This window comes from Gymnoscopelus braueri (assembly GCF_963280865.1).
Source record: "Gymnoscopelus braueri genome assembly, chromosome: 22".
NCBI lineage: Eukaryota > Metazoa > Chordata > Actinopteri > Myctophiformes > Myctophidae > Gymnoscopelus > Gymnoscopelus braueri.
This window is the reverse complement of record NC_137624.1, coordinates 33,831,261-33,847,555: the sequence shown is the minus strand read 5'-3', so window position 1 is coordinate 33,847,555 and position 16,295 is coordinate 33,831,261. Positions and strand designations below refer to the sequence as shown.

The following is a 16,295-nucleotide window of genomic DNA, read 5'->3' as shown; positions in this document are numbered from 1 at the left end:
AGAGAGAGAGAGAGAGAGAGAGAGAGAGAGAGAAGAGAGATAGAGAGAGAAAATCACACAGTGACAGAGAGAGAGAGAGAGAGAGAGAGAGAGAGAGAGAGGAGGAGGAGAGAAGCGTGCACCAAACAGGCTGCTAGTAACGGAGAGGAGAGGAGCAGTCAGTGCGTGCGTGCGGGAGGGAGGACCAGAACAGACCAGCGCGGAGAGGAGAGAGGAGAACACATCATAAACATCCTCCTATTGAGAGAGAGAGAGAGACATATCCATTCTGCTGCTGCAGTCTCGGGCTTTATCATTGTCTTTCATCGGTTTTAATCGACCGTGCGTAATTGCTTTTTTGACCGACGGTTAATCGGGTATCTATCTATCTATCTATCTATCAACCGCTCTGGGTCTCTCCTCCATCCAACCTAGAGATGTCCAAGAAAAGACCTGACACCGAACCGGACTCGGTGCAGCTGATGATGATGGAACAACACAATAAGAAGAGCGCGTCTTTTATCATGGGTTTCAACGACAGAAACAACGGCCTCATCCCCATCATCATCGTCCCTTCTTCTCCTTCTTGCTTCTCAGCGCCGGAATGTGTAGAATGAAGACGGGATAGGAACGGGAGAGGGGAAAGGAAAGGAAAAGGAATACAAAACACACAGGAGCGAAGCGCGCAACGATCATGTCGGTGCCTTTGCTAAAGATAGGCGTCGTGCTCAGCACCATGGCGATGATCACCAACTGGATGTCGCAGACGCTGCCCGCGCTGGTCGGGCTCAATGCCACCAAGCTGTCAGTGGCACAGGGAGGGTACCCCGACCGGAGCACCGGAGTAAGTTTCAGACATCTCCCGTCTGTCTGTCCGTCTGTCCCCTCCACTCCCTCCCTGAGCTAATATAGTTGGGTTTGATTGATATTAAAAATCAATCAGAACTTGATTTGATCAGAATCAGCATGTGTATGTGTGCTCTTGGGTGACTTATTGGAGTGATTGTGGACCTTTTTTTTTTTTTTTTTCATTTCAAGGACCCCCCCCCCTGTATGTATCTCATGAGATCCCTATAGCATAGATAATTCTGCTCTGAGAGTGTACAACATGGAACCAAAATGGACCCGTAGATCCTCCATTTGGTTCCATTTGTACCTGCTGCACTCTCAGAGTTACAGACCTGTAACGGTCCACTTGGTTTGATATGAGATGATTTATTTATTTCATTGTTTTTTATCTCTGATCTACACTTTAAAAGCCTCAGTGTTATTACGGGTCCATTTGGTTCTATTTGCACACTCTCAGAGGCACAGATCTGGGAGGGTCCATTTGGTTCCTAACTATCAATCATGTAGCTGCATGGGGACACCCCCCCCCCCCCCCTGGAACATCCCCCCTCCCCCTTCAAGGACCCTTGGGGGTCCCCGGAGCCCATGTTGAGACCCAGTGCCTTATTGTCTCCCAATTGGTCTAATCTGCTGGACGTTAGATGTGTACCGGCGGCATGCTAATTGCTGGTCTCCCGGGGTTTCATGTTACCCCCCCATCTATTCTAGGAAGAATTCAGCATGCACACTCTCAAAAAAAGGTTTGTGGTACTGGGGGTATAAAATGGCCTTAGATAAAAAAATAAATAAAACAACATTCATACAAAATAAATGTATGCTCCCGCTTTTTCTCTGCTGCTCTTTTCTCTGTTTTATTCATGAATACAGCAGAGAAAAGTGTGTGCGGGAATATGCATCTTTTTTTCTATGTATGACCCCCATCTATACTAACCTGATGCTGATGGTGGTGGGATGCTGTTTTGCCCTGTAGGGGTGTGAGAGAGAGAGAGAGAGAGAGAGATAGAGTGAGGAGAGAGAGAGGAGAGAGAGAGAGATGTAGTGGGGAAAAAAGGGCGCGCGCTGAAGAGACGATGATGATAGGTTCTCGCTCTGTCATTGATAAAAAACGTCCAAGGTGAAAATTATAGGGAGTGCAGTGAGTGCCAGACTCTTTGTGTGCTGCACCCTCTCTGTGGAGGAGAGTTTAACGTGCAGTAGGCAGCAGCTATACTGTGTGATGGAGTCAAGCTTTTCCACATTAAGCTCTTACTTGACCACTTAAACCCTATGTACTTAAACCCTATATACTTTGTTGACCAGAGTCACTAAGTACTACACACTGTACTAGGCCCCCTCCTTTTCCCCTTCAACACCAAATCTACAAGCTCACAATGCCTTGCGTTGCGACACGTTGTGAGCTTGTACATCTGCAGTTTTTGCCGAACGTCCACCCGCACTAGAATAGGGATGCTAGGGTTCAGGTGGTTTTTAACAGGATCTTGATTTTTGATTGCTAGGCTAGCATGGATTTAAATGGCAGAATGAACTTGTTGACACTTGGAGATGTAACTGTGGAAGATCAGTACACAAAACAGAGAAAAAAACGATAATAATAATAATTGTTCAAGGGATCGGTACTCAGTCACTGTATCACATGGTGCTAAAAAGTGACAAATGATACAACCAATATGTGCTCAAGGGATTATCGCTCTCTCTCTCTCTCTCTCTGTGTGTGTGTGCGTGTGCGTGTGTGCGTGTGTGTGTGTGCGTGTGTGCGTGTGTGCGTGTGCGTGTGCGTGTGTTCATATTACTCCTTGTTTGGACATTGTGATAATGGGATATTGGCTTTTGGCTTCTAGTAGAGAGGAATGTCAGTAAGAGAGGACAGGTGCCAGCCAGAGAGGTCTCTCTAGTGTCCTGTGACTCTGTCATCCTCAGGTAGAAAACAAGTGCGGTGGCTTGGCAGCGTCTGTAATTACCGGTACTCATTTTGGATTTTTTGCAGAGTCACTGCTTGTCATTCACTCAATCAGCAAGTCTGTCAGTTCATTAATTATCCAGGCTGATGCAGTCTACATTTCCCCCCTCAGACTTGCAGCATTAGTATTCGGCTCAGCATCACTGTGGTGACGGATCTTGATTGTTCAAAGTCATCTATTTGCATATTCACTTCCTTCAATATAAAAAAAAGCCTAAATATAACTCATCAGTAGCTGGGGTTCTAACTTCGGAAAGCTCCCTGAATGTCTAATGTCATAGCTCACTTCCTATTGTTAGCATCAAAACATTTTAACCACATGAATCCTAGCGTCCCTATTCTGGAGCAAACATCCGGCAAATGTAGCAGACCTACAGTACAAGCTCACAACGCGTTGCATCGCCACGCGTTGTGAACTTGTAGATTGGCTGTTTGTAGAGGGAAAAATAAGGGGGGGCTAAGGATACAGCCCTGGGGGACCCCGGCCAACAAAGTATACAGGGTTCAAGTGGTTACAGGGTACACTTAAGCCCAATTTTATACTATCTTTTTTTCTTTTTTTTTTTGTTGCGGAAATCTACTATTTTCAGTATTTTTGAAAAATATTTTGAATGTTGGACTTTTTTTGGGTCTACAATTCCACTAATAGGGACACTGGTTGAAAGTGGTGAATGAACAGAATATGAGTAATGGTCGTAAGTAATGGTAGTAAAGCCTGGACCCGTGTCATTGGCTCCCTCTTCTCTTTGGCTGGCATCCACTGATTGGATGGCATCAAGTGGGGTGGAGCCTGGTGCCTTGTCGTGTCCAGATGGCAAGGTGTGTAGTCGTGCGTTAGCATTTAACACGCATTACGTAACAAGTGGTGCTGTGTGTGTGTGTGTGTGCGCGTGTGCGTGCATGTGTGTGGCATCACAGATAGTACTGACATACTGAGGGCTTCAAGTGGTTCTAGTGGATCTCAAATATTTTCACGTCATGCACCCCCAGATTGATAAAAGGCCGCGGACCCCCTCCCCCCCCATTTGGAAAGACGTTTTGCCAGGGACCCCCATATGAGAAGATGTTTATTGTTAGACATTAGTACATCATTCTGTCTATGCTGTTACTGTAGGTGAGGAGATAATTGAGAGTGAATTCTATGATCTTATACATTCTCTTATTGGGCTGATAACGTCTAGCCAGGGAAATAATAGTGAAATTAAACTGTTCCTCATTTTGCCCCCTGGAAACCTCATTGAGAACCAGCTGCCTTAGCTCAAAGGTTTTCAAACTTCTATGACCCAGACCCCCACATTGACTGGCTAATGCAAGTCAGTAACACAGAATGATTAGGGACCCTATCACCCTAATAAGAAATGTGTTTATATGTTTGAGGCATTATGGTCTAAATTTTATAATTTTATATGAGGAATAGATGCATACTAGTGTGGATACTGAAACATATCGTTAGAACAGTCACTTAAAGGACGACTTCACACATTTTAAACCTATTTTCATATAAATGGTCCTCACTAATGCGCATGATAATGTGGAACCATTTTTTTCTACTCGGCCTGTGTCTCATAGGAGGGCTGTGGACAGTTCGGAAACCCGCCTACCAGTGACATCATCGCTGGGCGATTTTTATTAACGCGAGAACAATGGCTTCCATTATAGCATTGTAACTTTCCTAGCCTGCAGTTTCTATAGCTTGGATTCCCCATTGATGATGTCACTGGTAGGCAGGATTCTGAACTGAATACAGCCCTCCTCTGAGACACAGACCGAGTAGACAAAAATGGTACCATATTATCATGAGTATAAGTGAAGACCAATTACATGAAGATAGGTTGAAGATGTTTTGTTTATACAATCATTTCTAAGTGAACTGAATTATCGTTAAATTAAACTACTTAAACTACTAAACTATCATTTAACTGGGGACCCTCTGGACCCCCCTCAAGGACCGCTGGGGGTTCCCCGGACCCCACTTTGAAAACCACTGCTATATCTAACTGGTCAGGCACTGCTTAAATATGAGTCCCATGGTTAGGGGTTTCAATGATCAATGCTGAATTCTATGCAGCAAAACCCGTCAGTGTCAATTAAACAACTTAAATCCTATATGCTTCGTTGACCGGTCTCCCCTTTGGTCCTAAACTTGGTCCTCTAGTTCCTTTCCCTCTACATCAAATATCTCCTGCGAAAATAGCCGATCTGCAAGCTCAGAACACGTCACTATGCGATGCTATTTTAGTGGATGTTTGCACCCAGAATAGACTCTATAGGATTCAAGTAGTTAACAAAAAAAAAGGATCCTTAATTTCGCGTGCCATTATTTGGTATTTTTTTATTTCATTGATTTTTGATTGAATACTTGTTTGCAAAATAGTACAGGGCTTGTTTCCATTGTGGTCCTATGCATTCAATTCATCAATGCCATCATGATTTTGTCTTTACCTCTTACGTCCTGCTCACCCTTTCAGCTCACCCTTTTTAGATGCACATTATATCAAACACCTTCTGATTTCTACCTGCATGTGTGTGTGTGTGTGTGTGTGTGTGTGTGTGTGTGTGTGTGTGTGTGTGTGTGTGTGTGTGTGTGTGTGTGTGTGTGTGTGTGTGTGTGTGTGTGTGTGTGTGTGTGTGTGTGTGTGTGTGTGTGTGTGTGTGTGCGTGTGTGTCTTTCTGTCTGCAGGTGTTGCCAGCGAACCCAGAGGAGTCGTGGCAGGTGTACAGTTCAGCCCAGGATAGTGAGGGGAGGTGTGTGTGCACCGTGGTGGCCCCCCAGCAGTCCATGTGCTCACGGGACGCTCGCACCAAGCAACTGAGACAACTGCTAGAAAAGGCAATTATCAACACTTAAAGCTCCACCATATCGTCGCTGTCGGGGCGGAACCTTGTATGTCAGAAAGCGTTGCGTTCCAGTGGATCCAGTATAGTTATTATTTAACCACAAGTTCTTGTTAACTGGTAACTGCAACTGGCCCAACCAGTTGGTTAAATATTTATAAAAATCAGACTTTAAACAGACCACTTTCACTTAAATTTTGCAAAATAGCAAAAACATTGCAGATCTACAAGCTCAAAACATGTCACAATGCGAACTTGCAGATCGTCTCCTCTTGGATTCTCCCTACCTTTGCACGACACTCTTGTACAAAGAAGTAGTAAAACGTTGAAATACGGAGATACAAGGTCTCTGCCCGACAGCTATGATATAATAGCTAACCCTTTCAAAGTCGTTGTTCTTGGCCCAGGCAGCAAGAACATGCACACACACACACACACACACACACACACACACACACACACACACACACACACACACACACACACACACACACACACACACACACACACACACACACACACACACACACACACACACACACACACACACACACACACACACAGATCATCAACGGATTTGTACATGTTTGTAGCCTCTCAATCTCTCGGCCCATAAGGGAAGAATAGGAGTCAAGTTCTAATGAGCTCCCTGGGAACGTTGCATCATGGGAAGCAGCTCTCCTCTCCCAGCCAGTGTTTTCTCTCATACAGTGCCAGCCAACGCACACGATGATGCAACCCAGCTCAATACACAAGGGCTGTTAGACTGAATACACTGCTATTTAAAAATCATTCTAGAGATCAATGGTTCTCAACCTGTCACTCTGTATTGCAAGTGGGCCCCCAAATAATTGGCAAAGCACTAAGATTTTAATCCTAATACAACGTTTTAACAAAATTCTAATTGAACCCTTTTGAAAATGTGTTTTCATAGTGATACCATAGACTGTAAAAGATATGGACAGCGTTACGCCCCTGGTTTCTACAGACCGTAAATGAAGCCTATTTTTCAGCTATTTCTAATCCGCCATCTTTCTATATCCGGTCCGAAAATGCTAACGGAAATTAATGCTATTGGCTGCAACCGCAGCAAGGGCGGGTCTTCACTTGGTAGAACCAGTAGAAACCCTACACACCCTACTTTATCATTAATATTTTAATAAATGCAACCATAATTTACCTAAACTAAACGCAACTCATGGTGATTGAAAGAAGACTTTAAACTAGTGACTGGAAGCATAAAGTATTTATGATAATGTTTATTAAAGTCATAAAATCAAGTGTAAAGTTCGGCCAAAAAACGTCGTTAATTTAGGAAAAATGTATAAACATTATTTTAAAAAAATTGGTTCAAGAATAGACAGTTAATCAAAAAAGTAATCAATATAATAATCGCTAAGAAGGCATTAGTTGCAGCCCTACAAGCCCTGGCCTAGATCATCTAAGTTAGTGGTTCTCAACCAGTGGTCCGGGGACCACCAGTGGTCCTTGATGGGGTTCCAGGTGGTCCCCAACTAAATGATGGAGAGTTGGTAACCAAATGGACCCTTATAGATCTTTAACTCTTGAGACTGTAAAATGAAACCAAATGGACCCAGTTACGGGTCCATTTGGTTTCATTTTACACTCTCAAGAGTTAAATTATCGTTAAACATCTGCATTACTTAATTAAAGAATTGTTATTTTGATCAACGTTTGCCTGTCATCTCTCCTATGGTACCAACATCAATACAGCATGGAATCGTGGACAAAATCGTATCCAACGATAACAAAATAAGTCTTGGGTCTGAGAGTCTAAATCTCATCAAATGGTGGTCCGTGGCTCCAAATGCCGAATAAATAATCGACCTTGATATGAAAAGGGTTGAAAACCACTGATCTAAATTCATCTAGAATCTTTTTTTAGTTCATAAAGGGATAATCTCAAAACAAGCTAGAGTAGATGAGCTGGCTTGTTGCCCTGCCATCACACGAGCAGCCAGGAAAAACACAACACTGATCAACTGATCTCTCCTGAGCAAAAAAAAGGAGACCCGCCAAGTGTGTACGGCAAAATATCTGGCTTCACAGTAGAGGTTTTATCTTTTTCTTAGCAGTCTTAACCCGTTCAATCCGGTGACGCATCTACAAATGTCAGTTTTCTGAAAACCGTTATGTTGCTATATCAGTGGTGCTCAAAGCTTTTCATGTCAAGGACCCCCAAAATTATATGCATTTGGTCGCGGACCCTAATCTCAAAATGTTTTGTGCCAGGGACCCCCCAGAAGCAAAGATTTTAGTTAAAAATGTTCTTAAAAAACAGATCTACAAGCTCGTAGCGCAGCACTCGGTGCCGCGCTATGAGCTTGTAGATCTGCAATTTTTTGAATAGCCAAAGTATAAAAATAATGTTTATAGCTAAAATCTAAAATGACACAGATGCGTTCCCGGATCGAATGAGTTAACAGTCTTAACAGCATGCATGCTTACAATGTGTGTTTAGGGCTCTTGACCAGTTGGCTCTGTGTCAGACTTGAGTTTTCTGTTCGGATGAGTAAGTCGCTCAACGCTTCTTGCAGCCAATGCTTCATGTAAACGCTGCCAGTGGGGAGCCGAGCCAAAAAACTAAATGTTGCAAGTCTGTTGCCAATGTGGCCTTTTGTTCTCACATTGGATGCTCAGTTAAGTTTAATTTAATTATAAGCTGTGTTTCAGTGCTGAGTCCAATGTGTCGTTTCCCGCTGTAGGTGCAGAACATGACCCAGTCCATCCAGGTCCTGGACCAGCGGACCCAGAGGGACCTGCAGTACGTGGAGAAGATGGAGGTCCAGCTCCGTGGCCTGGAGACCAAGTTCAGGCAGGTGGAGGAGAACCACAAGGCCAACATGGCCAAGCAATACAAGGTATGAGGGAGCCCCAAGCTCCGAGCCATGATCCACCTGCATGACCGCCATTCTACCATGCTATACAGCTTAGGGCTGGGCCATATATGGACAAAACCAACTATGACAATATTTTTGAGCAAACACATCGATATAGATATTGTGATATAATATCACATTGTGACTCAGAATCTGCTTTATATTGTCACATCACAGTTTTACAGGTGTAAAACAGTGGGTGAAATTAGTTTTTGTGCAAGCTCCATTTTTGTTATTTCCAGAAAGAGAGAGAAAGGAAAAAATGGGAGCAAGGACTATAAAATGATTGAAAAAAAACACACAAAAAAACAGTGAAAATACCTCCACTGTATCTACTGTATAAGCTTATAACGCATCGCCTTGAAGATGATTGACACAGGTTTTAAGTATAACATCAGGAAAATACAACACTTATCCCATACCACAATATTACGGTGTCCAAATGTCTCATATCACGATATCGATTGATATATTGCCCAGCCCTATAGCTGTATCATAGCCTATGCACAGCCATGTCAAGTTTGTGTGTGCGTGTGCGTGTGCGTGTGCGTGTGCGTGTGCGCGCGTACGCCTACTGATGTGGTTGGTTGCCTACAGCACCAAACTCACATGCCAAGTAACCTGTAGTTTATTCAAGGCAGGAGAGTCTTAACTTTAAAGAATCATTATTCCCGTTTGTATTTCTATACCAGTTCTCCAACTACTTCCACTACTATGGGAAGTTCTAAAGATATTGAACTGGTTATGCTATGCAGGATTATTTAGTGTGGACAAGCATGCATTATTTTCATCAACTTCTCACTTGATTAAATGGTGGCCTATGTGTGCTTATTACCACAAGACCAATGGTGTGTCTGCATAAAGATATGTACAATAATACAATAATGTTATTATTATACCTTCCTCATACTGAAATACCGTTTTTATCCTAATGAGTTACCTAGTTACCTACAGTAATAAGTAATGCTAAGACCACCATACCACAATATTGTTTCAGAAAATTTAGCACATCCTTCCTTGTACAGTATGTAATTTGGTTGAACAATTAAGCCCTTGTGAAGGAATGAATGCATGAGCTTTTATTTCCAAGTCTTCACATCCCTTATGGGATTATAAGACACCAAGAACACAATTACAACTTGTTACTTTCAAAAAACAAAATACTAAGGCACCTTTGCATGAATTAATGCACATAAATAATTGTATAATGCCCTCAATTATACAGTGGAATAGACATCTCACCCTATAGGACAACAAGTCTCCAGGACTTTTTTTTGTCATCCTTTTAGCCTTAATGTCTGACTGTACCTCGCACTGTTTACATTTCTGACTAATAAAGCATTCAATCACTCAATCAATCAATCAATCAATAGCTGCACACATCAACAGCAATTTCATCTCCATTCATTGTCATACTCTGTGCATGCTATTGCCTGCATATTAACCTCTTAGCCTGAATTAAACTTTATAATCTATACTTACTATACAACAAGCTCACAACACGTCACATCACAACGCTTTGTGAGCTTGAGGAGCTGCTGTTTTGGAAATCTTATTTTTCTATACATTTTACTTTGACTTGAAAGTGGTTAAACTGCATCTTACTATGACATGCATGCCTAAAATGTTCTATAATCAAATGTGTGTGTATATGTGTGTACATGCATGTGTGTGCTTGTGTACGTGCTTGTGTGTGTGTGTGTGTGTGTGTGTGTGTGTGTGTGTGTGTGTGTGTGTGTGTGTGGGTGCGTGTGCGTGTGCGTGTGTGTGCGAGTGCATGTGTGTCTGTTAGACAGGTTAGTAAGATAGCCCTTGTCCAACAGTGTGTCGTATCTTCTTGCTTGCAGGGCTAACTTTAAGACATGTAAAGAGAGCCACAGGGAAGAAGAGGCAGGTCATTCCCATTCCCAGGTCCCCCCGAACTGGGCCACAGTACTGATGAGAGCATTTTGGGTGTCATACACTTTATTTACCTTTAGCACCATTAAGAATAAGAAACCCCACCCCTTTCCCAAACCAACCAACCACTGATCTCTTCCTGCATGTTACTGCTGTCAAAGTTTTCCATCTAAAAGCTTTTTTCAAACGTAAATAGATTAAGTTCTTTATTATTATTATTATTATTATTATTATTGACTAATTGTTGTAATTTTTTATTTTATTTTACGTTGGCTTTTGTCTATGCATATTTGGTTACTAAACAATCTACGTTAAAAGGAAATATAGACGTAAAAAAATTTGGAGACACTTTGTTGTGTGTGACATGTAAAAGCATGTAACCCTTAATAAGATGTTGCATTTTAAACAATGATGACCAATAAAGAAGCTTTCCCAAATTCTTGTGGGTGTGCCGAGTGGCTTGCTTTTAAAATGGCTGGTCAACACCGGAACGAACGGAGCCAACCTGCTCTCTCTCTTCTCGCCCGGCGAGTGGAGAAGAATGTTTGCCCGGGGTTTGTTTGCACGGACACACGCACTGTTCACACACACACACAGAACACACACACACATACACACGCACACACAGACACACACACAGACACAGACACACACCGACTGACGGGGGTCTTCATGTAAGAGTCAGGATAGAGCAGTGTAGTCAGGGCCAGACAGGTGATTCATTTTTTTTCTCCATTTTTTATTTTTGTTTCTGGACAAGGGAGGTCTCCTCTCTTTGTCGCGCTTGACACTGAACCGAGCCTTATTCTAATCCTTTCAGGCCATAAAGGCGAAAATGGAGGAGCTTAGACCGTTGATACCAGTGTTGGAGGAGTACAAGGCCGATGCCAAATTGGTATTGCAGTTTAAGGACGAGGTCCAGAACTTGACGTCAGTTCTGAACGAACTTCAGGAGGAGATGGGGGCCTATGACTACGAGGAGCTCCACAACAGAGTGTCAAATCTTGAGGACAGACTCCGAGCATGCATGCAAAAATTAGGTAGGCACAGAAAGTTTTGCTGACACACACTTGAAAGCACAACGCACGCACGAACACTCCCACACATTAACATGAATGGAGGATGTTTAAGTCATAGCAGAACAGAAGTATAGACCCTCAGGCATTTTCAGACCATATACTGTACCATGAAACATTTTCAGGAACATTAGATGTGAGTGACTGCTTCACTAAAGTATACTCCACTGTACGATGGTGTCCCACACGTATATAGCCTGATCTACAAGCTCACAACAAGTCATGATGATGCAATGGGCTGTGAGCTTGTAGGTCGGCTATTTTGGCACTAACAAAGTATAAATCAGGCTTAAAAGACAGTGACACTGGAGGTTTGGGTTGCCATGACGTAACTATTGGCGAGATGTCTTCGATAGCTATTATCCAAAAATAATGCTCCTTATTGATTTAAAAAGATGATCTGGACTCAATCTGCAGATTCGATTCGGATCTTCAAATAGTAAAAAAAAAATATTTATAACATTTGACAATTTGGCCGATGTTTGACCAGTTTTTATAGTATAGTTTGTCGATTACTTTTGATGCAGCAATGCATCAAAAGTTCCCCCACTGATTGAGAACCACTGATTTATGTGATAAAACCGACTTGGAGACCTGTTTCACTGTGCAGTGTAAGTCAAAGGGGAGAATATATTTGACTGTTCAATTTCTAATCAACTATTGCAGATATTTGGAGTTACATCATGGCAAGGTAACCACACTACCCAAACCTCTAGCAAAGTGTCCCTCTGATTTATCCCTATTATTAACGGCTGTTCTGTTGTTCTGATGAAATGCTTCTAGGGGAGAACACCTGTAAACCTGTCAGAATTGTCTGTGCCATTTTTCACACATTATTATTCTGTGAAAGATTGTGAATCCAAATTTACACATTGAAGTGATTTCCTGTGATGGAACAGAAGGAGTGGTGATTATGTGGTGGCATCATCACCACGTCTGTCTGACACACACACACACACGCTCGCGCACACGCACACACGCACATGTACACGCACACGCACACGCACACGCACACGCACACGCACTCGTGCATGTGCATGTGCATGTGCATGTGATGGATTCTCAGGTCCGTTTTTAGCCTCTGTCAGAGAATCCTCACACCTCAGCCCATGGTGCTGTGCCTGAGCTATATTTAGCTGTGCGGGTGTCGCGGAATGAAAATAGCTGATCTACAAGCTCAGGCAGGTGTCTTTAGTATGATCAGGTAGGGCATTAATTTACAAACAAACACAAAAAGTTAAATTATGGAGATAAGATAGCAACGATATTTTTCTCACTTGCCTCTCCCACACAGGAAGGCACGCTTTATGACGTCAACAAGCGTGTTGAGTAACACTTCAACAGCGACTCTGCGACAGTGTAGCTGACGACGCTTGGTCATTTTGTAGCTTTTTGTCACTGCTAGCGTGAACGCAGCATAAGGACAACTCAATCTTGTCACATGCACACACACACACTTTGCAGTGACTAAGATCTATTACAAGAACAGGCAGTCTCAACATGAGTATTCTATCACTGTTTAAATTTATTCCATGATGTACTGAAGCATAAAGAAAGACAGTGGGAAAATGCCTTCTGTTTAGGCAATCACCCATACTTGGAGGCCAATCTATGACTATGACATCATATTGATTACATCAGGGATCTCCATATATGGGCGTAAAAGCGACACAGACCAGGAAACAGACACAGAGATTTGGGGATTTACAGATATTTCTGGACAACCACCGATTCGGTGGACTACCCACTCAGGCCCTTGGCGATATTGGCGATATTACACACGCCACGTTTGAAGTCGATCAATCAAGTGGTTCTCGAGATTCGCGGGGGAGATAGCCAGATCGATCCATCCGATAGATAGATAGATCCTAAATACAATATCGTCTCTGTCGGGTGGAAACCTCATGTCCAAATCTGTTACTTTTCAGGATTCAAATTCAAAAACGGCAAAAGTAGCAGATCTAATGATCAAGTAGGATGTTAATTTACGAAAAAACACAAACATGTAGAATGTGGAGATAAGAGGTTTCTGCCCGACAGCAACAATATGTTGTTGGTATGTACTCTCCATACCGTTCCACTCGAGACTGGCCTTGGAACAAAAGTCCTTGTTCGTTAGTTTGTTCGTTCGTTCGTGCCTTGCCTTCACTCATAGATCAATGCACACACTGTCCCTCTTATCTGGGCGGCGGTCCTCTGAGGATAAGAGAGAGCAGAGAAGCTTCAGGGGTCCATCCAGAGAGTGTGAGATCAGATGGCACAAAGCAGAGGTCACCCACTGTGAGAGGCCGGCCGGCAGGGACTGCCGTGCCTTTCATCCTCACACTTTTCACAAACGCCCACCACACTCACACTGGCGTACCAACATGCCCTGGCTGGCATACTCCTGTCATTGAAACGGCCCCTTGTGAAAGTCAGCGACGACTAGAAAAGAAAGAAAGGCAGTGCAAATAAAAGTGTTTTTTTTTACGAAAGAGGGCTTGTGAAACAGCGTGCAGACTAGAGCAGAGGTCTTAAACAGGGGATCCGGGACCCCTAGGGGGTCCTCAAGAGTTACTACGGGGGGGCTGCCAAATGTGTGATAGGAATTCTTTAAAAAAAGTAATTAACCACTTCAACCCTAGCATCCCTATTCTGGGGGGAACATTAGCTGAAAATAGCAGATCTACAAGCCAAGAGGTTTGGTGTGTAGAGGAAAAAAGGAGCAGACCCAAGTAAAGCCAACGGTCAAGTTTACAAAGTATGGAGTGTTTAAGTGGTTAAATGTTTGAATATACACAACATGAATCCAACAAATTCATAGAAAAATTATGTGTAAACAAACGTTAATTTACACAACACTGATTGTAGTGCTCTCAAACAAGTCTATAGTGCTCTCAAACAAGTCTAGGAAGCCATCTGTGAAATCGTCTGAAATCGTTGAAGACCACTGGACTAGAGCATTGAATAATATATAGCTGTGTGTGCAGCTGAAGGAACTGATAAGAGGATGGTGAGGGGGAAGTGTTCCGCCCTGGCTGGCCTTGGGGAAACCGAGGCACAAAACAAGTTGTCTCTCCTCCTTGTTTCCCTGGACCCCCCAAGGCTGACCGACATGCTGGTTAACAGTCCAAAGACCATTTATTATGGTTAGTGGAAGTAAAGACATCTGGGTGAGCACAGTCAAAAAAGAACAAACAAACAAAATGAACTCAAATAATACAAGCTAACTTATCTAAGAACATAAATAACAAAACATGGGTGGTTGCAATTTGAGCCCTACATACTGTGCCTCCCTACCACAAAACACAAAGGCATTAACCAAGGCTTGGAAATGATAGAGGATGCTGAGGGAAATGCATTCGTAAGAGAGTGCACAATTGTAACCAAATGGGATTCTTATGGGCAATTTTCTATGTTGCACCGGAACACATTTTGAGCTTGTAGATGTGCTATTTTTTAATATAAATAAAAAATAGAAAATTGTGAAAGATTTTTGGCACATTTTGAATAATATGTGTGAAAGAATTTGACACATTATGAACATTTGCCAAATTAGGGATGCCATGATGTATGTGGTTAACATATATTTTTTATTAGATAGTTAAATAGTTATATTATCAAATATTCAATATCAAACATATCAGACACTCTCCATTTCCCAAAAGGAAATACATATATTTAAGGATAAAACATATCCCCCACTGTCCATAACAATGAATGACCAGAATGGGGATGTCAAAAGCAGAGGCATGGATTCCACACCACCCCCCCCCCACCCCAGCAAATCCAACCCGGCTTACGGGTCCATTTGGTTACAGTTGTATACTCTGAGTTAGATGAACACTCAGAGTCAGGACTCATGCTGTTTGGTGCTGGCAAAAGTATCAGCTCAGTGACTGTAGGGACCCTATGGCCATCCATCAGAAGGACATGGCAGCTCGCTGGCTAATAATCAAATAAATAAATCACCCTGTGACGCCCCCAGAGCGCTGGGATGTGCTCACAGAGGGGCAGTGGTAGAAGAAGTACTCCAAATGTTTACTTAAGTAAAAGCAGCTATACCGCAATGTGGTAGTGCTACTTTGAAAATGAAATACTCATTTACAAGTAAATGTTGTATATTCGAAAGTTTGCTTGAGAACAAGTACAAACGTATTTGCGTCAAAATATGCTTAAATTATACCAAAAGTGAAAGTACTCATTATGAATGGCCCATTTTATACGTTTTTTTTCAAAAGTAAAAAAGAATGTGTCAAAATCTTTCTAAAATAGCCGATCTACAAGCTCACTAAGTATAAAATATGGCTTAATTTGGTTAATGTATGTTTCTTTTTTACAATAATCTCAAATCTACAATGTAACTTGTAATTGCAGTGGAGTACAAACAAAAGTATAAAGAAGTATTGGAAAATGGACAAACTGAAGAAAAGTAAAAGTATACCTCAAAACTGTACAGAGAAGTGCAGTACTGTACTTTGAGTGTGTTTCCACCACTGCAGAGATGCAGACACATCTAGCGGTCCGGTACACTAAACTACTGACGGATGGGACAGCAGGGACACGAGTCACACCACATGACCACCGCCACGGCGCCACCACACACTGTCACACGGCCAATGACACGCTTCTCGCTGCCAGCACTATTTTAGAACTACTGCCGCATAGTGCACTGAACAGACAGCAGGGCTCGATTCGTACAAAAAAACACGAAGGGGGGTACATTTGCTTAACAACTCAAACCCCCCCCCTAGCATCCCTGTTCTGGGGGAAACATTAGCCAAAACATTGCCGTTCTACAAGCTCATAACAGGTGTGTGA

The 16,295-nt window shown here is 42.6% G+C and overlaps 1 protein-coding gene across 3 annotated transcripts in view; it reads left to right on the top strand.

Annotated features, from left to right (window-relative positions):
- Positions 1–16,295, top strand: part of olfm1b (olfactomedin 1b) — a 36,626-nt gene that overhangs the window by 12,566 nt on the left and 7,765 nt on the right. Inside the window, exons 1-4 of one of the 3 annotated variants that reach the window (XM_080418712.1) lie at positions 178–823; positions 5,466–5,615; positions 8,347–8,502; positions 11,240–11,459. In XM_080418712.1, coding sequence (XP_080274838.1) covers positions 674–823; positions 5,466–5,615; positions 8,347–8,502; positions 11,240–11,459 — 676 coding nt within the window. In that variant the 5' untranslated portion in view covers positions 178–673. Of the gene's footprint in view, positions 1–177; positions 824–5,465; positions 5,616–8,346; positions 8,503–10,367; positions 10,849–11,239; positions 11,460–16,295 lie in introns of those variants that run through there. The other 2 variants (XM_080418710.1, XM_080418711.1) reach the window with 2 other exon arrangements.